The following is a 24,584-nucleotide window of genomic DNA, read 5'->3' as shown; positions in this document are numbered from 1 at the left end:
ATTAATTAATTAAAAATCCTACAATGTGATTTTCTGGAGAGAAAAAAAATCTCATTTTGTCTTTCATTGTTGACGTTTACCTATGATGAAAATTACAGGCCTCTCTCATCTTTTTAAGTGGGAGAACTTGCACAATTGGTGGCTGACTAAATACTTTTTTGCCCCACGTTATTTTCACTTACTGCGTGTGAGTGGTGTGTGTGGTTTTGATGTGTGTGTGTGTGTGTGTGTGTGTGTGCATTCATGTGTGCATATGAACGTGTATATTTCTGTGGGTTCACAGAACTAAACTCCAGGTCCCGTGCATATGTTGGCTTTATCTCATTTGCAGCTGCTGCAGCTTTCAATAAGAATGAATTGATTTGAGGGAATCAATCGTAAACAAACAGAATGGACTCCAGACAACCCACTGACCTTCTGACCAAGATTAGACAGAAGTGGTGCAGGTTTCCGTTATAATGATCCACATTCATATTGGAAAAGTTGTCACTTGTCACGGATGTAAATTGCTTTGGCCATAGAACGAGGAGGAGCGGGAAAAGAATCCCAAACGGACACATTGGCCTTTTCTCAATTGGATTTGCTCAACTACTGCGTTCTCTCTCTCTGTCCTCTCTGGCCTACTTTTGAAAAAGGTCATCGAGGAGAGGCAGCGAGGAGAGTGAAGTGGATGAAAATGCACTTGTATGAAATGGCTGTCCTTATCCAATCGTGCGTCATCAGGCAAATTACGTTTACAGGGTGGAATTCCACAATAAATGTACAAAGTGATAAAAACAAATGTAGAACAAATGAAAACAGGATATTCTGTTCCCTGTGTAAAATAGAAAATGCAACCCTGTAAAAAGCCTCATGGGGCGTCATGTCAGGCTAATCAGATCACTTGGTAGTTCGGTGACGCCGTGCAGACAGGTGCAAATGTGCTTTAAATGGAGGAGAGAGGGGCAGGTGGGTGGGAGAGGAGAAGGAGGGGAGTGTAGGGGACACTCCATTGGATGACAAAGGGATTATTTATTAATCATTTGATTCACTGCTCCTGTCATTTTCTAATCTCGTTCGGCGAGGATCCCAAGCTTTGCTCCAATGGCTAAAAAATTGTCCCCCTTTACTCTTCCTTTATAAATATTTACCCACATTTGGTGTTTGTTCATGGCCTGTCCCCCACCCCAGCCAGTCTGTCTCCCTCCACGGTTGTGTCCGAAATGGCACCCTATTCCCTACATAGTGCACTACTTTTTGACTGGTCAAAAGAAGTCCACATCTTAAGACAGCAGTCCTCCTCCTCACTACCATACAATGTTAATTAAAGACAGGGATCAAGCCCCACCTGAAATTGCAGTTTTTGTTTCCCCTGCAAGTAAGATTAAAACCCAAACTCGTGTGCAGGGGAGTGCATAGGAAGAATTATATTTCCCTAAAAATGTTCCCTTTTAGACACTGATTCAGTGTGATGGTGGATGTTTGAAAAGACAGATCACAACTGCCTTTTGAAGACTGATAAAATACCTGAAATGTTTAGATTAAATGTAGTTCTCAGCTGTTATTTTAACCAGGTCATTATGCCCCTGCATGACGCCACATTTTGCTTGGCACTAACTCCTGACATGACACTTTTCGAGTACAACTTTTGTCCCCAATTGTTACCTTAAATAGAATGCTTCCTGGCAGGAGATTCTAAATGGTTAGCGAAAAACTTCCACATGGCCAGATCGCATTCCAACCTGTTGCTAATTATGTTCTATCATTGCACCCCCATTCAATCTGTCATATTTTAATCCACAGCTGTAGGTCTACTATCGGTGAGGGGAAATCATACACAGAGCAGCTGTAAGTTAATACATCGATAGAACATGATCAAGTTAATTGGCAGAAAACCCCAAAACCTCCTACTTATTAAAGATGACTGGGAACCGCTGGCTCAGACTGTTAGTGTAGGATAAAACCACGCACGAAGCAACATACAACTCCTATTCAACAGGCTGAATGTGGCCTTTTGACCATGTCCTGTCCTGTATTATCTGACTGGATGCTTGTCTCTGTGTGTTGACAGTGTGCCAGATCCTGTCCAAGGGAGTGGTGGCAGTCCTGGGTCCCTCTGCCAGCCCTGCTTCCAATTCCATCATCAGCAATATCTGTGGAGAGAAAGAGGTGAGTACCGGCTGGTATTTTGACTGGCTTTATTTTGCCTGTCACAATAGCAGTTTGCCAGTCATATTATGGAACGATGTGTTTTATTACTACTGTGATTTTGAGGCTGTGCTTGACCCTTGTCTGGGACTCATGTCAATGCCACAGCAGACAGAATTTTTTTTTTCTCTCATAACGTTCTAAGCTATTGTCTGAATTTTCAAAGGGGCCAAGAGTCAAGGACTTAACAGCGTACAACATTAATCCAATCGAATCATTTCTCAGACGGATTGTGATTGGCTTGGTCCTGCCCGTGTGTCTGTCAGTTTTGTGAAGGACCACCTCTCCTTGAACAACAATCGAAAGTCATCATCTATACGTGTTCAGTACAGGGTCCATTCAAATGAAATTAAATCAAATGCTATTTGTCCCATGCGCCGAATACATGCGCCGAATACCTGACAGTGAAATGCTTACTTATACAAGCCCTTCACCAACAATGCAGTTTGAGAAAGAGATAAGATGAACAAATAATTAAAGAGCGGCTGTAAATAACAATAGCGGGGCTATAAACAGGGGTTACCGGTACAGAGTCAATGTGGAGGCTATATACAGGGGTTACCGGTACAGAGTCAATGTGGAGGCTATATACAGGGGTTACCGGTACAGAGTCAATGTGGAGGCTATATACAGGGGTTACCGGTACAGAGTCAATGTGGAGGCTATATACAGGGGTTACCGGTACAGAGTCAATGTGGAGGCTATATACAGGGGTTACCGGTACAGAGTCAATGTGGAGGCTATATACAGGGGTTACCGGTACAGAGTCAATGTGGAGGCTATATACAGGGGTTACCGGTACAGAGTCAATGTGGAGGCTATAAACAGGGGTTACCGGTACAGAGTCAATGTGGAGGCTATAAACAGGGGTTACCGGTACAGAGTCAATGTGGAGGCTATAAACAGGGGTTACCGGTTACATTGAGTCGTGATGTTGAGCAGTTTTGCTTAGGCTTTAGTGATTTGTGCCTATTGCAGGATGTTACTACTGTCTCTTATGCATGATATTATGCAAAATGTCAATTTATAGAAGTCTATAATAAAAATGACATTTATTTTCCGATATGTCACCTTTAATGAGAACTGTGATGATTGGATCAGTCTTTAGGCTTGGACTCCCTCTGGTGATGTATACTGTCTATCCCTTTGAAATGTTCTGAATCTGAGGTCATTTCCTTTGTGAATAAATGAACATGTAGATGAAATTGTACGTTCTTAATAAACAAGTTCACTCTCTGTAATGTATTCATCGGACCATCGAATCAAAACGTGCACCTCTTGGGGTCCCGAGGACCAAGTTTGTGAAATGCTGCCTTTAAGGGACTACTTTGTGATTTTGGCAATGAGGCCTTTTATCTACTTCCCCAGAGTCAGAGCATGCTAGCAGACACCCATAGACTTCCAGTCACTGCGCTAAAGCTAGTTAGCATTGGCTCGCAAAACTACCTCTAACTTCCTTCATACTGGAAAACAGAGACAAAAATGGTATCCACCTGTTTATTGGACTCTGGAGATGTAAATATCATGAGATGTTCTTAACGATGTTCTTAATCTTAACTTTTTAATGCTAAGTGATTAAGGCAAATACATTAACATGTTTCAAGCCAATACCATCTAAAAGGCCAGGCACAAAGACTGTGTGAGTTCTGCAGGTCTAAAACGGTGATGACATGTGAAGCATGGTGATGCCACATCCTGGCTTTAAAAAAAGGCCAACAGGATACTGTTTCCAGGAGTTACTGTAATAGCTGTTAGGGTGTACTCTGACAATGAATGAAGTTCCCATTGCTCTGTTATTACCCTGGAAGTGATATCTCACTAATGGGTCTCCTTTTGCAAACTGGGCATGTCGATAGTCTTTCTCAGTAGAGGACAACAGGCCTGGCCCTGGCTGATGGAACATGTCTGTGGGACTGAGGGAGGGAGAGTGCTTTGGCCACTTTATTACGACCTGTTTGAGGGGAGTGTGGAGTGCGATGGGGAATATTGTTTTCCAATATAATTGCCAGAGGTGTGTGTTTAATGCAGTAGCCCCATAGTACTAACGTTGATTAACATTTATTATGGGGGTCGAGATTATTGATATTGCATATGTGCTGGTATAATGTGCATCCAACACTGACAAATAGATCAATGAGCAATCAATGTGTTGTATACAGTGCCTTCCGAAAGTATTCACATCCCTTGACTTGTTCCACATTTTTGTTGTGTTACAGCCTTAAGTTACATGTCACTGGCCTACACACCATAACCCATAATGTCAAAGTGGAATTGTGTTTTTCAAACTTTTTACAAATGAATTCAAAATGAAAAGCTGAAATGTCTTGAGTCAATAAGTATTCAAACCCTTTTATGGAAGCCTAAATAATTGCTTAACAAGTCACATAATAAGTTGCATGGACTCACTCTGTGCGCAATAATAGTGTTTAACATGATTCTTGAATGACCTCATCTCTATACCCCACACATCCTTATCTGTAAGTTCCCTCAGTCGCAGTGGATTTCAAACACACATTCATCCACAAAAAACAGGGAGGTTTTCCAATGCCTCGCAAAGAAGAGCACCTATTTGTAGATGGGTAAAAATAAAATCAGACATTCAATTTCCCTTTGAGCATGGTGAAGTTATTAATTACACTTTGGACAGTGAATCATTGCACCCAGTCAATCCAAAGATACAGGCGTCCTTCCTAACTGTGATCGCTGCAAAAAGTACTTTTACCAAGTATTGACTCAGGGGTGTGAATACTTATGTAAATGTAATATTTTTGTTTCATTTTCAATACATTTGCAAAAATGTATAAAAACATGTTTTCACCTTGTCTTTATGGGGTATTGTGTGTAGATTGGTGAGAGAGAGGAAAAATATGTTTAATACATTTTATTATTCAGGCTGTAACACAACAACGTGGAATAAGTCAAGGGGTATGAATACTTTCTGAAGGCACTGTATATTTTACTTTCTATATATATATCAACCCAGCATCTACAGTAGCCTATATGGTGTGTGTGTGTGTGTGTGTGTTTGTGGCAGTTGTTGTGACGGTGTTGGGGAGTCAATTACTTCCTGTCTGTGTTCATAATTCTTTACTGGGAGAGTGCACAGATGCTGGCAAGTTGACAGGAGGCCGAGTAAATATGGGGACACATGAAAATATGGCTCATGACAGCCCCGTCCATGTGATCAACCTATTACAAACACTCAATTTATCATTCGGAGAGCTCCATATCCATTTGGGGGGCTCTAAGTGTTGCTGTGCTGAGGCATACTGTAACCCATCTGGAGGTAGAAAATGGTAACTAATAAAAACAGTACCTGTTCTGTGGACAGGTTTTTATCTCTTCACAGGAAGCAATTGCGTAGCACAGATGCCGAGAACTCCTAGCTCCATGTACAGTATAATCCTTTTAACACCTCTTAAACGTTAGCTTTCCTATTTAGTGGACTTTGAGCGGTTCTAGACCGGTTCCTGACCAACATTTTTGTGTACAGCGTGCTCTGTGAACAGCACAACATCAATTGCTGCGCTCTGTGAAATCTGACACCTCATTTGCATAGAGAGCGACACGTTAGATTTTCTGGCCTATGCAGATAATGGTTTGATTTCCTCTGGCTGTGAACCTCGCAGCTTCACTTACAATATGGGAAATATGAGATGGGATACCCTAGCTATAGCAGCAAAAGCAATCTCATCACGCTGTGATGTTCATTGATGGATTTAGTCCACTTTCTCTTGGTCACAGCAAGACAAAATCACTTTGTGTTTAAAGCTGAAGTTGTAACAAGTCAGCAAGCATGGCGTCTGCGTCGCTCAGAGGATGCTGGGCAGAAAATGCTCTGTCGTCAGTCATGAGGTGTTGCCAATTTTGTACTGTCAACAAGTATGATCATGTTTATTTTACAGTTAAAAGATAGGTTAAATATTAAAGTAATTTATAATTTTATTGTTACTATAATTAGAAAGCATTTCATGCCCTATTCCCCCACTTTTGTTGAGTAATATTATTTGTTATATTTTCATTTGTACTGTGTACTTGAGCTTGTGTCCTCAAAAGAGACGACACCTGAGCAATGTATAACTATTTTTATTAGAAAGGTGAGATTCGAATCTTCTGGCAGTTTAATGAAGTATTACTGGGTATTGTTTATGGCCGTCTTATGATAAATAATTATTGTCTATTTGTCTATTTAGGCGGGAATCTAAATGTTTACATTGCATTGAACAGTTTTTTATGTTTTGCTGTTGAATGCTGCAGAACATGTTTTAAGTAATGGTCTTCTACACTGAACAAAAATATAAACGCAACATTTAAAGTGTTGGTCCCATGTTTCATGAGCTGGAATAAAAGATTCCCCAAATTTTACATACGCACAAAAGCTTATTTCTCTCAAATGTTGGGCACCAATTTGTTTACGTCCCTTTCTTGTTAACAAACTATAGTTTTGGCTAGTCAGTTGGGATATCTACTTTGTGCATGACACAAGTACTTGTTCCAACAATTGTTTACAGACAGATTATTTCACTTATAATTCACTGTATCACAATTCCAGTGGGTCAGAAGTTTACATACACAAAGTTGACTGTGCCTTTAAACCAGTTAAGGCTCGGGACAATACTGCCCCCTTTGGATTAATTGCGTGCCCATAGTAAACTTAAAAAAATCTGTCCAAAATTGCTAATATATGCATATAATAATTATTATTGAATAGAAAACACTCTAAAGCTTCTAAAACCGTTTGAATTATGTCTAAGTATAGCAGAACTCACAGGGCAGGCAATCTCCCAAACTATTTTTGGGAGCCTGAAAGTTGGGGCAACTTTGACGTCATCGCCCCCACCCTTCCCAACCAGCTATGGATCTGGAGACACTTTCTATGTCTTCCACTAGATGTCCTCATTCAGTACAGCGTTTAATTGTGCAAATCCCACGGGTTTTGACCCTTTGGGAGGCAAAAGACTGAGTGTCGCGAGAAAATACCAAGTCAGGAGAGCGCGCATTTTGGAGAGATGTCCGATAGATTAGATAATTGTTTTGTACGTTTAGAACATCCTAAAGCTTGATTCTGCACTTAGTTTGACCAGTTTAGTCGACATATAATATGTAATTTTGAAGTTTTGATGCGCAACTGTTCGAGACCAGAAGTCATTTTGGATGCATTTAGGCTGGAACTTTAAGCATATGCTAATACAAAGACACACGACTTGAAACCAAACGATGTTTTGGGTAAGTATGACTACTTCCACTACATTCTGATCGAAGACCATCAAAGGTAAGGGAATATTTATGTTGTAATTTTGTGTTTCTGTTGACTCCAACATAGCGGAGAAATATTGCTTATGTCTGAGCGCCGTCTCAGATTATTGAAAAATGAACGATTTCTGTAACGTTAAAAAGAAATGTGACAAAGCGATTGCATTAAGAAGAAGTGTATCTTTCTAACTATATGTAGAACATGTATATTTAGTCAAAGTTTATGATGTGTATTGCTGTTATCTGGCGTTATCTGGCGGAGTTATCTATAATTTCTCCGGACATTTTTTAGCATTTTCTGAACATGGCGTCAATGTAAACGGTGATTTATGGATATAAATTGCATATTATTGAAAAAAACATAAATGTACTATGTAACATGTCCTATTACTGTCATCTGATGAAGATTTTCAAAAGGTTAGTGAATTATTTTTCTTTTAATCCTGCGTTTGTGATTGCATCTTTTGTTCGACAAAATGGCTGTATATCAGCTGTGTCTTTGGTGGTGGTTTGACATAAATATGTGCTATGTTTTCGCCGTAAAACATTTTAGAAATCTGACACGCTGGCTAGATGAACAAGGTGTTTATCTTTCATTTGAGCTATTGGACATGTTAATGTGTGGAGGTTAAATATTTCTAAGAATATTTTTGCATTCTGTGCGCCACTGTTTCAGTTGAGCGGGGGGTTGTGGTACCCCTAGGGGAACCTGTACCGTTAACACGTTAAACAGCTTGGAAAATTCCAGAAAATTATGTCATGGCTTTAGAAGCTTTTGATAGGCTAATTTAAATAATTGGAGTCAATTGGAGGTGTACCTGTGCATGTGTTTCAAGGCCTACCTTCAAACAGTGCCTCTTTTGAAAATCAAAAGAAATCAGCCAAGACCTCAGGAAAAGAATTGTAGACCTCCACCAGTCTGGTTCATACTTGGGAGCTATTTCCAAACGCCTGAACGTACCACGTTCATCTGTACAAATAATAGTACACAAGTATAAACACCATGGGACCAAACAGCCAACCTACTGCTCAGGAATGAGATGCATTCTCTCTCCTAGAGATGAATGTTCCTTGGTGCGAAAAGTGCAAATCAATCCCAGAACAACAGCAAAGGACCTTGTGATGCTGGAGGAAACAGGTACAAAAGTATCTATATCCACAGTAAAACGAGTCCTATATCGACATAATCTGAAAGGCCGCTCAGCAAGGAAGAAGCCACTGCTCCAAAACCACCATAAAAAAGCCAGACTACGGTTTCAAACTGCACATGTGGACAAAGATCGTGCTTTTTGGACAAATGTCCTCTGGTCTGATGAAACAAAAATAGAACTGTTTGGCCAAAATGACCATCGTTATTTTTGAAGGAAAAAGGGGGAAGCTTGCAAGCCGAAGAACACCATCCCAACCGTGAAGCACGGGGGTGGCAGCATCATGCTGTGGGGGTGCTTTGCTGCAAGAGGGACTGGTGCACTTCACAAAATAGATGGCATCATGAGGATGGAAAATTATGTGGATATATTGAAGCAACGTCTCAAGACGTCAGTCAGGAAGTTAAAGGGTCTTCCAAATGGACAATGACCCCAAGCCTACTTCCAAAGTTGTGGCAAAATGGCTTAAGGACAACAAAGTCAAGGTATTGGAGTGGCCATCACAAAGCCCTGACCTCAATCCTATAGAAAATTTGTAGGCAGAACTGAAAAGGTGTGTGCGTGCAAGGAGGCCTACAAACCTGACTCAGTTACACCAGCTCTGTCAGGAGGAATGGGCCGAAATTCACCCAACTTATTGTGGGAAGCTTGTGGAAGGCTACCCGAAACGTTTGACCCAAGTTAAACAATTTAAAGGCAATGCTACCAAAAACGAATTGAGTGTATATAAAATTCTGACCCACTGGGAATCTGATGAAAGAAAAAAAGCTGAAATGAATCAATCTCTCTACTATTATTCTGACATTTCTCATTCTTAAAATACAGTGGTGATCCTAACTGACCCAAAACAGGGAATTTTTACTCGGATTAAATGTCATGAATTGTGAAAAACTGAGTTTAAATGTATTTGAAGATGTATGTACACTTCCAACTTCAACTGTATGTCTGTGTCATGGGAACTTTTCTTGTTACTCACAACCTCATGCTAATCACATTAGCCTATGTTAGCTCAACCATCCCGTGGGGGTGGGGGACGACACACCGATCCTGTAGAGGTTCATTCGCTCGATAACGTTATGGAAATAGGATTTATTGGATAAATGTGGCAAGTCATCTCTTGCTACAAATGAAAATGTGTCTAGTTTTCAGGCCTTGTGGGCGGGTTTTGAGAGGTCATTGCACTCGTCATTTCAGCTAGACCTGGCAACCCTGCGTACATCCAAGGTTAAATGTCATGAGCCAGACCCACTTCGCATGCAATGTAGGCTATGGCATGGTAGCTGGCATGCACAGACGGAATGGACACCACACTAAATACTTATAATTTACATTATGATTAAATTAGTTTCCATGAAACAGCTGCCTGTGTTAGCTGCTGTTATTTTCAACATCGGTCAGCTGTGAAAGCTGTGGATGTGGCTTTGGAAAACAATGCATGTGGGTGGGCTCCGTTGGGTGACCACCTAATGGGAATGCCCCTGTCATTTGTGACGATAAAATTATTTCAGCGAGGACATTTGATTCGTTGGATTGAATAGTGATTTAAATGTTTTGCCAAATGTCGTTATGTGAATCATGTCAATACTGTTGAATCAGACATGTAACGTGCCTTAGAATCATATTTCAGACCGTATACTTAAGTGATAGTGTCAGATTTACTTAGATCCTTTGAGATAGCCAATTTCAATGTGATGGAGCTGTGATTTCAAATATCTATTATACATCTTTGGCTCAGCAAAACCTTCTTAGCCATATTCCCCAGTTAAAAATATATTCTATATTTCCCTCTCATTGTAGAATGACTATTTTGCCATTTGGCATCCTTTTACCCAGACACTCCAACCCATTCCTTTATGATAGAAATAAGGTTCAATATTTGCCACATTGAGACGAGTAAGATTATAGTAGATCGGTGGGGCAGTGCTTACGGCTGCCCTTTGAACCTGACTGACATGAGGACTGCATGCAGAGCACTCTTCTGGAGGGCTTCACAATAGCCCTGGAGAGGCACAAGAACTGGAGGTCCCTCACATCCACACACACTCTCCCTCTCTTTTTGTGAGAATACATTGTGAAAATTGCTTGTATTCTGAATGTCAGTCGTGCAGATATTAAAATACTTTTTTGTGTGTGTGTGTGGTGAGGCTGCCACGGTGCTTGTGTAAAAAAAAAAAAGATTCAGTCAAACGTTAAATAAAAAAAATAGAATATATCTGCAATCCTTTCTGTCAGGCCCAAATGTCAAATTTATTGAAATGAGAGTGTGAAAACACCCTGGGTCAGTTTACCCTGCCAGGTTCTCATTGATAGTGCATGTTAATTCAGAATTATTTCACTCGGCCGAGCATGAGGCATCAACTCTGACCACTATACACGATTAAAACACGGTTGAACAGCCATGAACGGAAGTTGAACACATTTTTTTTATGGTCTCTTGGTCCTCACATTTACATGGTTATTGTGAAAGCAGTTATTAACATATGATATTCAATTTCTGCCCTGTATTTCTCTGACATTGACCTGTGTGTTGACTGAACCCACTGTGTGTGAGTAATGTGTGTCAGCTGGCTCAGTCTGATTGTAATGGACACCATGTTCTCTGGCCCAGCAGCACATATCAGTGTGTATGGTCACGGTGTGGAATTGCTTTCATACCGCAGTATGCTCACGTTCCTGCCTATCCTCCATGCCCCGAGACCATATTCCAGGATATATCCTCTCACCTAAACATGCACGGAAATCAGTCAACGCAAGTCTCCTCTCATTCGCACTTCACCACACTCACCATCTCTGGCTGATTTCCTAAAGAGGCAGCGGTCTGACCTGGCGATTCCCCCAATGAAAACTCAGTGAGAACGCTTGAGAGATCCTAAGCGGGATTTCGGACGGACCTTTTCTTACCGCCTTATTATCACACACCATCAGCCTGTTACTGGATCCCTTTTTTCTGAGAACAGACGATATTTAGTGTGGGGTAATTCAATTTTGGCTAGGCGGTGTTGACTTAAATTTTCCAATGTACTGTAATTGGCCCTCTATACCCATAGGCTATTTGCAGGGGGAAAGCTTCCTCTCCTGACTGGTGGATGGGATGCTATGTCTGCCGGTGGCAATGTTTCGGGTGTTAAGCTCGGTGTCACTCGGCGCAGGGTGCCTCTGTTCCGCCTGCTTGCTAACAAAACACAGGTGCGCCTGCTATTGCTGCCTGATTGCAATTAGAGATGCACAGCTGTTGCACACACACCTCCCGACCTCCCCCTTTTCTTCTCTGTGTCATTGATCTGTCTTGTCCAGGGTTGCCAGGAGATCTGTGAATATCCAAATTCACTCCCTCTGTCTTCAGGAAACGGATTTTATTTGATCGGGGAGATGAATGCGAGCACGGCCGCTCTCTTGTTGCCAGCGATGAACGGGCGATGCAAATTCAATTTGGCCGTTTGTTGTCGTTATAGATATGCAAAAGCGTATTCCATATTCCCTGCTTCCTTTTGTTTTCTAGTCGTCTGTGTCATTGCACTGGCCCTTTTTGTTTTAGGTATTAGGTGATAAGATTCGAACAAACCCATCACAGATGAGGTTCTCAGAACCACTGAACAGAATGAATTGTCCCACAAAACTCTCCATGCCATGTCTCACTTGTCTAACATCTGGACCACCTAATACCTCCCTCAGGGACTTCAAGGGCTTAAGAGTGGTCACAAAAAGCGTTTCATTCCTTACCGTGAAATTCTTGCTTACGAGCCCTTTACCAACATTGCAGAGTTTTCAAAAAGTAAGATACATTTGCTGAATAAACTAAAGGAAAAATATTAACACAATAAAATAACAATAATGAGGCTATATACAAGGAATATCGGTACAGTGTCCATGTGCAGGTGTACGGGTTTAGTCGAGCTAATTGAGGTAATATGTACATGTACATAGGGGTAAAGTGACTATGCATAGATAATAAACACGCAAGGTAGCAGCAGCATGTGTGAAGGAATATGAGTGTATATGTGTGTGTGGTGTCAATGTGTGTGTGTTGGAGTGTCAATGGAGTATGTGCGAGTGTGTGGTTAGAGTCCAGTGAGTGTACATCGAGCCCGTGCAACAGAATCGGCGCAACATATTATAATAAAATAAGGAGGTCAATGTAAATAGTCTGGGTAGCCATTTGATTAACTGTTCAGCAGTCTAATTGCTTGAGCCCGGGCTTGCCGTGCGGTAGCAGAGAGAACCGTCTATGACTTGGGTGGCTGGCGCCTATGAAAATGTTTTGAGGCACAGAGATGAGAGTGAAGAAGAACTATAGATTTTCCAAGGAAAGGGAGCTTTTTTTCTCACGGTCGGCTGGTCAATGGGGATGGGGATCTGGTCATCAATGTTCCACTTGCATGAAAAGCCGTTGTGGGATCCACCACAGACCGTTCCATCTTCAGCAGCCACCCGCCTTGGACAAAGCAAGCCAAGGGGACCTGCTCCGGGATCATTACAATAATAGAGGCTGTCTCCTCTCTCTCTCTCCCTCTCCTCTCTGTCTCCGACCCCCTCCCTCCCACCCACAGCAGCCGAGCTACTACTCTGTGTCTCTCAGTGCCACGTATGATCAGATGGATATGATCACCCACACCTGCCCCATCCCTTCCCTTTCTCTCCGCCACAGCCACTTCTGCCAGCTCTGGGGTTGACTGACGGACTGTGTTCTCCTGTGCATCTGTTCTCTGATGGGCTGTGGCCAACCTGTATGCTCCTCTCTGTGCTCAGCACTGCTGGTGAGCCCAGGCACTCCACAGTGGCTATGTTGTGTGTTAATTGTGAGTGGGCCAGTTCTGGGCTGTGACACATGGCTAATGTTTTATTTTCCCAACAAAGGACACCATCGGTTATGGCTGACACACTGCCCCCCCCCCCCCCCCCATAAAGGATGTCTGATATTTTATTAAACATGAGTTTTGTTCGGCTGGCACATAAGGGGCAAGGTAGCAGATGTAAGATCTCATTATATTTTGGCTTACCATATGGCGTCAGATTTGCGTGCCTCCCTCTGGGGACTCCAAGGGCTCATGGTTGTTGTTTCACAGCCTACATGTAGGATTGAGTTGGACACTTGTCAACTTCTCAGTGGAAGCAGGCCTGGTAAATTAGGTTTCACCTTCAGACCAAGTGCTTTGAGAAACCGTGCTAGTTTCCACAAAGTTAGACATGTGTACTTTTTGTCATTTGGCACAGCGTTTGCAGGAAACCTCAAGCTATGTCTTGGAGACCACCTCGACCAAAAATAAGAGTCTTTCTCAGTCCTTTTTTTGTGGAATAAGAACATTGTTTTAGGTGAAAACAAAGTAGATGTGTTTTACTGTAGCTTGGTTAGGGGTCTGTGGTTATACTTTTAGGGGTCGTGGTTATACTTTTAGGGGTCTGTGGTTATACTACTTGAACAATGCGTCATGAAGGTTTTATACCATTACCACCATCATTACCACTATCGCTATACCATTACCACTAAGTCTTTTCAGAAGACAATAATGCCATCAAGATAGATAAGTAGATGATTGCAGGTGAGGTCACCAAGCACCACTTCCCATAAAATAGTGGAAAATGACTGGTGCATTGCACACACCAAAGGGCACGCCTGTCCACTCAACCAGCCCAAAGGATTGTGGCCGCTGCCGTCTCGTCCCGGCGTAATGACACCTGTCGTAACCATTGAGAATAGCAATCCTGATCTATGAGAATGCCACAATGAAACCCCACCGTCATAGGAGTCGCGTTCGAAAACGTACTGCTGCGAATGCGACACCAACCAGTCAGGGGCCAAGGTCATGCTTGTGAGACGGTAGCATTATGTAGGCGTTCATGGTGCGTACCGCAGGTGTTCCAGTGTGTTCTCTTCACACCTGTGGATAGCGCCGGGTTTACTAGTTAGCCCTGCTCTCTGGCTCGCTGCCTCACTTCAGAGTACTGAGCGCTCTCATTAAACAACTCTGTCACACGGCAGTAGCCCACACTCAACACACACAACCAGAAATTGCACCTCTAATACACTATTAACCCTCCCCTCAGTCTCCACCTCTCCGTACAGTACTGTATCTGACTGGCGCATAGACCAAGCTCCGAGAGACGTAGTGGGGTTGTAGTGTCATGCGATTGCGTTGCTGTAAATGATCTGTCAGACGACGGTACTTGTAGACGAGCTGGCTATTTCATATCCTATTTGTCCCGTAACAGTCATATATCTATATGGGTCAATGTGATTCATTCGCTTACGAAACCTTTGTGGGTTAGAAAGCAGTAATTGTGCTGTCTATGTGTCTGTTTTACTGAAGTCTGATTCTGATTTAAGTAGTAGTCCCTCAATGATGGAGGGACGTGAAAAGGTTTCCCCGAGCCAACTGGAGGAGGAGGTTGCGCCGAGGAAAATGACTCATCAAACCAGGGTGATCATGACCCACTTCCCCCCCCTGAATGAGCTCCCCTGTCTCCCAGACACGAACCCTTGACATCACAACTTTGTCTCGTGCCGGTTGTCGCCATGCTTTTTAAAGAACTTCCAGGGTCTGCATTGTTGTTCCTGACAAAGGGCACCTCTCAACTGACATTGAATTAGTTCTATGAGTTAAACGTCTTCTATGAGCTCGCTGAAACCAAAGAAACCAAACATTTTCCTTCCTGATGCATTTATATTTTCTACACTGATTTATTGTTTTATTCATACTGATCACTGTAGAGCTACTGGGCTAGTTCTTATGTCAGTTTAGCGGGCCTCTTTGCTGTGGTCTCATGCTTTGGTAGACAAATAATTCCTTCATTGAGCCAAACATATCACAACAAGTATTCACCAATGGGCCAATGGAGGTCTCCTCTCTTCTCTCCAAACCCGACTGCTTCACAGCAAAGTTACCAGAGCGGAAAGGCTCTCCAAACAAAAGGGGCACGGTGATAACACTCTGCAATCCGTGCTGTGAGAGCGAGAAGGGATCCTGGAAGGGCAGAGAGGTGGGGAGCGGTGGAGGGGTTGCATTTCCCCTGTGTGGCTCGGCCATTATCCGTGTTTCACATTTTTGCCACCACAGCCACTGCCTGTCAGGAAAAGAGCACGCTACATCCATCCACGCTTCCCGGGGACTCCATTGCACCCTGATGGGCAGGGATTTAAAATGAATTGGGGATACAGGGGCATAGGGAGAGCAATGTATGGGCACGCGGAACTGTGCAGGCAGGCAATCTGCTGTGATGAAGAGGCCTCCCAAGTGGCGCAGCGGTCTAAGGTACTGCGTCTTAGTGCTAGAGGCATCACTACAGACCCTGGTTTGATTCCAGGCTGTATCACAACCAGCGGTGATTGGGAGTCCCATAGGGCTGCACGCAATTGGGCCAGCATCATCCGGGTTAGGGTTTGGCTGGGGTAGGCCGTCATTGTAAATATGAATTTGTTCTTAACTGACTTGCTTAGTTAAATAAAGGTTCAATAAAAATTAAATTATCTCATGGCCCAAACTGCATCCTTCCAGGTACCCCTTCAAGCCCCACTGTGCTAGCCGCTGCCCACCCGGTGTAACGCGTTCCCAGAGGCCCCACAGCCTACTGCCCATCAGCCTGGGTGCATCCATCCACACCTCAGTGGATAGTGAATTAAAAGAGAGATGATTCAATTGCTTCTGGAAGACAGGAGCGAGGAGAGATAGAGGGGTGAGATGCACTTGTGTTTGCATTTTGAAAAAACTTTTGCAAGTGGGGCACAGGTGTAAGTTATGTTAGTCATAACTTTGGAAGTTGGGAGCGAGGGGGGTTGGACATCTTCATAGACTCTCTCCACATTTGTGTTTAACCTCTTAGAGAAACTGAGGACTTGTTATGACTGCATCCACAGCAGAGGCACTGAACGAACGGCTGCAATTTATTTATCAAATCCCAGCTGTGAAAACAGACACCCAATCAATACTGAACATCCCTAAAAGTCTCTTATACATTCTTATCTGAGTTTTGTGTTTTTAACTTTAACTTAAACTCATTTAGCCTCATCACTGCATCGCAGTGCTAGAGGCGTCACTACAGACCCAGGTTTGATCCCAGGCTGTGTCGCAGCCGGCCGAGACCGGGAGACCAATGAGGCGGCGTACAATTGGCCCAGCGTCGTCCGGGTTAGGGGAGGTTTTGGCCGGCCGGGGTGTCCTTGTCCCATCTTGCTCTAGCGACTCCTTGTGGTGGGCCGGGCGCATGCACCCTGACTTCGGTCGCCAGTTGCACGGTGTTTCCTCCAACACATTGATGCGGCTGGCTTCCGGGTTAAGAGAGCAGTGTGTCAAGAAGCAGTGCGGCTTGGCAGGATGGCGTTTCGGAGGATGCATGGTTCTCGACCTTCGCCTCTCCCGAGGCCGCACATGTGTTGCAGCGATTGGACAAAGACCGTAACTACCAATTGTATATGATGAAAAGGGGGTAAAAAGTAAGAAAATATATAATCATTTTTTTAAAACAGATTTGCAACGCTGCTGGGTTTTTTCACGCTCAAACAGTTTCCTGTGTGGTCCACCACCGAAGGAACGTCCAGCCAACCGGATACAGCTGCGGGAAGCATTGGTGTCGAAAGGGGCCAGCGTTCTCGTGGAACGCTTTCACCACCTTGTAGAGTCAATGCCCCGATGAATTGAGGCGGTTCTGAGGGCAAAAGCTGAGTTGCAACTCAACATTAGAAAGGTGTTTTTATGTTTTGTACACTCAGAGTATAAACTGTTCTTAATTTAATCAAGCCCAGGAGTTCCAGTTAATTTAGTAGGCGTCTGTGAGGGAGTTCTTGAATTATTCAAATGAGTTTTTATTAGTTTCAGATATAAGATGCTCCTAATTAGCCTGATGAGAATATAATGAACAATTGTTATTTTGTACTGCTCAAACATCTCCTCTAGCAATGCTTTGGTTTTGTCAGGATCATGCTGTTTGTTTTATTGACACAATATTCTCATACAACAAGAGCTTAACGGTCCATCAGCAACTCTCTTTGTTACTTTATTCATTCATCCTGAACCTTATGTCTCTCTCTCTCTCTCTGTAGGTTCCCTATGTGAAAGTGGCCCCCGAGGACATTCTGAAGGTTCAGTTCCCCCGCTTCACCACCCTGGACCTGCGCCCCACCAACACAGACATCAGCCTGGCCGTGGCTGGCCTGCTCACCTTTTTCAACAGCACCACAGCCTGTCTCATCTGTGCCCAGGCCGACTGTGAGTGGGTCACGCACCACTAACTCTTTGTTGCCATATGTACCATATACACACATTCCATTCTCTCTCTCTCTCTCTCACACACACGCACGCACGCACGCACACACACACACAGTGATTTTGGGATACAGTGCATTCAAATAGATGCAGAATCGCCCTGCAGTTGATACACCCACACACAAGCCTATCTATAACCCAAATGCATTTACTCTTGCATAATTCTTCCTCCCCAAAATGCGTCATCATCTAGTAAAATGCAGGCAAATGACTTTGCTTTTTACGTAGTCCATTAATGCATCTTCCTCTTTTATTCCAGTGTGACATTCTTGCGTGATGTCGCATACACTTATCATCCAACACCTCCCACCCCGAGACGACAATGTCATGTTTGACCTTAAAAAGAGAAATGCATGAAAATACCCTGTATGGATTCATGATCAAACCGCCAGACTCAAAGACATCAAAGACAAAGCAACACAAAAAAGTATGAAAGAATGGAAGATTAAATCCCAGTCTGTTTCCACCATTCCCCGTACAGAAATCAGTAATTACAAGTGCCCGTACAAAGTCACATTGACCCCATCTGCTACAGGCCAACTTTCCCCTTAATCAGCTTAGGGCTTTGAAGTGTGGCGGACTGGATTTCAGCTCTCGATTAGAACCGAGGTGTTCTCAGCTGGCACGAGCCCCCACCCCCACCCCAGCCCACCATCACCCCCACCCCTCACACAACTCTCCCAACCAACTTCAGAAAATAATGGTTGACGTTTATGCTCAGCAAAGTCAGTTTGACTGAGGTGTTACCCGAGAAACGGAGATAACAAGGAAGAAACGAGGGAGGGAGAAAAAAAACACCCACCAACAGCTAAAGACCTTAGTGACTCAGAACTGCCTGGACTTTGTTTCTTGACAATGACTGCCAGTGTCAAAACCAGATAATTAGTTGTTATTTTCCACTTGGTGTTTATGTCTGTTGCTGTCAATCTGCCGTTTAACGGAGCGCTCATCAAACAATGTTGTTAATCAGCCCACAGACACATGACAGTTCCGTGCCTCGCAAGGGTTATGAGACGCTGGGAAATATTGACATATCCACGAAGGGCCGCGATCTCACCATCAACAAGCTGTGTGAGAGAGGAACCTCAAACTTTAAAATGTCCTTTCTGTATGAGATCCTGCCTGTGTCAGTGTGGGCTAAGGGGGAATCGATAAGGCTGCTGAGGGGGAGCATGGCCCTTCCCTTCCTCGACAGCGAGGAGGATGCCAGTCACTTTAGCTGAGGGAGGGGGTCTAACCATACTACTGCTATTGCACATAGGGGCAGAGGGAGAGGTTGTCTGGAAATGACATGGGTTGTAGTGATTGCCCTGCTATGGTGACCCCTTCCGCAGCGCCACTGTAAAATACCAATGACGGCTTGGGCTCGGCAATGTGCTGTAGCAGCAGTGGCGGTAGCCGCGGTAGCGTTAGCTAGCTGGCAGAGGCCCCGTGACGGTCGGCACTGGCCTCATTAATCACAGCGGCCGGTGACAGCCTAATAGAGCGTGGCCAAGTCATGAATATTTCCCAGCCTGCCCCTGGCTTCCTGGCTGGGAGAGAGAGGGAGAGAGAGGGGCAGGAGTGGAAGGAGTGTGGAGCTAGCGCAAAGAAGGACACCCATTAATCTGGCTAACCTGCCTACTATGGAGTAGTACAGTAGAACATAGAGCACCTAGCCACAGGGGTGGAGGAGGACTGTGTGGGAGAGGGGAGCACTTTGTTAACAGGGAGATTTGTGCATGGGAGGTCAGCTGGCGGGCAGCAGACAGGTGGGAGGGGACAGATCACCCACACTCTATTTCTGGGGGACTGGCTCAGACAAGAACAGCGGGCAGAGGAGGGTGGGGGGCTTCCTGGTCAACACAACATCTTATGTTAGGAATCCGCTATCACCTAACGTAGCATTTTATCATCTGCATTGAATGAGCTAGAAGTAATGCAAATAGTTCCCTTTGAATGTAAAACCTGAAATGACTTCTCGGATGACATGCGCCTTAGCAACCAACTCCCTATGTTTCTTATTGAGAGAGGTTAGGCCAAATGTTTTAAAGGCACACACACGCCAAAGTTCTGGGCTTTCTCCAACTGTCAAGGTAGATGTTTGTGTCTCCTTGGAGAGGAACAATTATAGGATATGCTTGCTCAACGATTCGACTCTCTGCTCGGAAAATGTCACGAGTAATCTGTAATTAAAGTTGATCAAGTAAAATAATGTCTCTCTGTCTCCGGAGAGAGCTGGATGAATAAACTCTGTGGGAAGACGGACCGGTTAACTGGGGTGATGAAGTGATTTAGCCGTTTACCGGCAATGACTTGTTGTTGTTTGTTGTCTGGGGATCAAGCTGAGCAATCCTCCCGACGTGATGACATTTAGAGAAAGTTTCAATACGGATTACGATATATTTACAGCTCCAGTAACAGCAGACGTCAGCCCACCTTTAATTCTCCCCGTCAAAATGAATAGTTGCTGTGCTGTCAGTTCTGTTGCACTTCCTCCCTACTGAAAGACATCAGTAAGTGAGGAAACTGTGGCTCCACCAAAGGCTCTAAACAGAGGGATGAGAACAAAGCAGAGGAGAGCCCTGGTCAGCTGTTTGCTCGTCTACCCGGAGGAAGGATGAAGGATCGTACAGACCCACAACGTCCCAAATTCCCAACCTTGCCCATTAAAGAGCTCTAGTGACACGCTGAACTGTTTATATAAGAGAGAGTGATAGACTATCGACTTTTTGATATGTGTGGTTATATTCAGGTTAGGATAAGTTCATGTACTGACACGCTACCAATGCCTAGACATTAGCACCTGTCCTATCCCAAGCACTCCAGTTAACAAATGCTGCTAGTCTGGAGGGAAAACGACATACTTCCATCCGCCCATCAATCGCTTAAATCACCTGATTAATCATGGTCATTCGGGTTCGGGCCTGTTTAAAAAGTATATCCATCTTTTACTGTGAAATGCCATGAAATTCTGCAGGTTGTAGAGTGCAGGGTTCCCGGACAGCAGGAGTCCAGCAGCCGAGTCCAACAGACTGGTGTGCAGCCAGTTGAGTGCTGTGTTGACACTGGCAACACAGCACAGACCTGTCATTGGTCCTGGCCGAGCAGTGTATTTGCATAGAGGCACAGTGTGCAGGAAGGTAAATGAGAGTCGGGGCTTTGTGAGAGCCCAGTGAAATGTGACGGCCTGTGAAAGGGCGAAGTGACTGGATGCCCAGACTGAGTGGCAGACCCTGCCTTTATCTGTCTGCCTGAGAGGCAGCGTCAGGCAGTGCCACAGTGTGTGTGGCCCATGCCAATGAGGTACCTACAACATTGTAGAATCACAGGCAGCAGCAGCACAGCCTCCACAAAGAAAAACAGACTTCACACGTCTCTACCCTTTTTCCATGGCTAACCGGGAAACGGTGCCCCGTTCGAGAATAATGATGTTATTTTTCATTAGCATGGGTTCAAAAGCCTGAAACGTTAACGCGACGTGGCTGCTCAAAAGAGATTGTGAAATGAAGACATCACGTACATACTCCATTTTTATTTATGTCGCTTTGAATCATGCACAGCCTAGACACCAAATGGAAATGTATTCCCCACTGGTTGAATGCAAGGGAATGACAGGAGGGGCAACTCCTCTTTTTCCCTCTCACATCAGGGCAACTCCTGCTGTGAACACTGAGCAGCTCAGTGTGCTGTCTTATGTAATGTACTAAATGTGAAATTGCAAGCAGGGAATGAAGACTGAGCAGGTTTAGAAGGCTCATCGCAGATATGCTGTGTAACTCGACAGGTAAACGGAGCTGACCGTCTCGGAGAAGACAGGCACCGTCGCTGATGATGTGCGTTTCTAGGAGAAACAAACCATTAAAGGCATTAGGATTCGATGGGTTGGAACACGCAGTGCCTTAGGAACAGCTGCTGCTGTTACTGCATGTAACCAAAGGAAGAAAACAATGATTATAATGTACAATGGCTTCTACTATGATCAATGCTGGATTAAGTTGTATTGTAATGGACTGTATGCTCTGACACCTATGCATGTATATAACGTAATCTCAAAAGGGAGGAGAAAAAGAACACAGCAAATGAACTCTATCAAAATGGCTTTTTCTACTACGAATAAAGCTTGGTCTCTGTGGTATTGTAATTGTATTACAAGTTCAGTAAAGTACCACTGGAAACATATTCATTACCTCACTTATAATGAACCCGTTTCCAATCTCTTTGAAGCGGCTCTGGAGAGGATGTTTGAAAATATCACCTAGCAAATTAAGGACTTTACAATTAGCTGTAATCACAGGTCATCAGTTCAATTATTTTAGGTGGGAAGGATTTTAATGACCGTGTTATTGACAAACCAAGGCATAAAAAGAATATGGTGTTTCTCACACAAAATGATGTATTTTTGTAATTTTTAAAAATGTATTCAGTTTAAATGTTTTTGTCGTATTTTTTGACTGTCAGCGCTAGTTCTCAGAAATGTGACTTTAATACTCAGAAATTCGTCCCTTAGGAGATTCGTTGTCTACCTGCTCATAATAACATCACTGGTCTTCGTCCCTTACCCCACAGGCTTATTAAATCTGGAGAGACTGCTACGCCAGTTCCTCATCTCCAAGGAGACCCTATCGGTTCGCATGCTGGATGACAGCCAGGATCCCACACCCCTTCTCAAGGAGATTCGCGATGACAAGACTGCCACCATCATTGTGGACGCTAACGCCACAATGTCCCACATCATTTTGGAACGAGTGAGTTTATTTGACCTTTATTTAACTAGGCAATAAGAATTTGTTCTTAACTGAAGGTTGCAAGTTCAAACCCCTGTGCCACCCCAGTCTTGTCAATGACAGCCTAGAAACAGTGGGTTAACTGCCTGTTCAGGCACAGAACGACACAGTCCAACCTTGTCAGCTCCGGGGTTTGAACTTGCAACCTTCCGGTTACTAGTCCAATGCTTTAACCACTAGGCTACCCTGCCGCCCCAGTCTTGTCTGTCGTAGTGTGCTCTTTCCCGATGTTCTGAGACATCTCAGCAGTAGCTGATGATACACTTTTTATTTTATTTTTTAATATCTATATGTCGATCCCAAGATAAAGTTCAGGGTCAAGGTGGATATTGAAAATAATTGAACGAGTTACAGGCTGAATCACTTACCGGTGAATGAGTGTTGGACTGAACGAATGGTAGCTTTAAACATCATACACGTAGTTCTGATGTACGTACTGTAGGTCTAGTAGCACGAATAAATCACGGAGTATCTGTAACTCCATATTTGGAGAGTAGAATGGTGTGCAAATACAATTAGAGGAGATTGTGGAGTGCCGTTGGGCTTAGCACTTAAACCACTAGAGTACCGAAGGGTAGCAGCAGAGATGGGAAATATTGAGAAATTAAAACCAATGCTAGAGATAGGAAATATGGAGATATTAAAACCAATGCAATTAGCTTTTTTTAAAGAAAAAGGTCTAGTCAGTCAAATCATTTTACTTCAAGTGACAGGCGTGAGATGTAAATTACGTTCTGTTCTGTGATCATTCATTAATAATGGAGGAGTACATTAGGTTTAAATGGTTGATCTTTATAATAAATACAATCCTTAACATCACAAACACTAATTAATATTGTTGTAGTATAAAGGAAATAGAAGTGACTAAAGTTTATTATAATATTTTTTTTCCCTTTTTTTTTTTTTTTTTACAGACATCTGTTGGTAGCAACGACTTTCTTTGTTGATAAGATAACCTGTTTTTCAATCATGGAACGTTGAACTCTTTTTGAACTATTTATGCTTTCTATTGAAGGCGTCTATCACTCATCAGGTTATATGTTGTGTATTTATAAATAAGCTAATTATTTGGTGGGTGCTGATGTTTGTCCTATTTCACAAATGTACAAGTCTGTATTAGTAATATTTTTTTGCATATCCCAACTCTCTCTGAGACCCTCAGAGAGTGGGGGCACGGTCATTATCAAAGGCAACCCTGGTGCAATTAGGGTTAAACGCTTAGCTCAAGGGCACATTGATAGATTTTTCATTATGTCAAGTCAGAACTAGCAACCTTTCACACCCTAACTGCTAGGCCCCGTAAAATCACCAGCTGAGATTGGCAGTTCCAAGGGATTGAACCCAGGGCCTGATACATGCGAAGCATGTTCCTCTACCATTGAGCTACATCCACTTAGTTGTGAAGAGCTAGTCCGACATACATAATATAATTCAATCTAATTGGACATTCATATCGGACATGACTATTCCTCACAGTAAACTGTCAATATGACCTTTCAGTGATGTCTGTTTCCACTAATAGAACCATATCTGAAGTGAACAGAGAAGTTAGAAATGAAAGCAACAAAGATAGAACACTCTGTATGTAGCTTGGCAGAGTTCTTCTGGAGCCGACATAAAGTTAATACTTCGCGTGATAGGACAAGCCTCTCCTGCTATCCCTTCTAAAGACCTGCGATTAGATCTTAAGGTGACAGAAACACGGGTGAAAGGCACCTTGCAGCAAATGGCCGTGTTGTAATTAAAACACAGATATTGGAAGCTTGGCTGCAGTGAAGGAGACAATGGCTAAAGGGAAATGGAGGGACAGAGAGACAGAGAGAAAGACGGAGAGACGGACAGAGACCAAGAGAGAGAGAGAGCAATTGAGCACTGGCTAAGGGTGCATGCTAGGTTTGAATATTTGCTGGTATTTTACAAATGGTCCATCCTGAAAAGAAAATCCCTTTTCTCCCGGGTAGCCCGGTATTTCCCAC

At 43.5% G+C, this 24,584-nt stretch overlaps 1 protein-coding gene across 1 annotated transcript in view; it reads left to right on the top strand.

Moving 5' to 3' along the window:
* Positions 1 to 24,584, top strand: part of grik4 (glutamate receptor, ionotropic, kainate 4) — a 151,809-nt gene that overhangs the window by 11,042 nt on the left and 116,183 nt on the right. Inside the window, exons 3-5 of the mRNA XM_065024085.1 lie at positions 2,051 to 2,148; positions 17,620 to 17,785; positions 22,391 to 22,569. Coding sequence (XP_064880157.1) covers positions 2,051 to 2,148; positions 17,620 to 17,785; positions 22,391 to 22,569 — 443 coding nt within the window. The remainder of the gene's footprint in view (positions 1 to 2,050; positions 2,149 to 17,619; positions 17,786 to 22,390; positions 22,570 to 24,584) is intronic.

This window comes from Oncorhynchus nerka, linkage group LG11, assembly GCF_034236695.1.
Source record: "Oncorhynchus nerka isolate Pitt River linkage group LG11, Oner_Uvic_2.0, whole genome shotgun sequence".
NCBI lineage: Eukaryota > Metazoa > Chordata > Actinopteri > Salmoniformes > Salmonidae > Oncorhynchus > Oncorhynchus nerka.
Note: the sequence above shows the minus strand (reverse complement) of the source record. Positions and strands in the feature narration are given on the sequence as shown.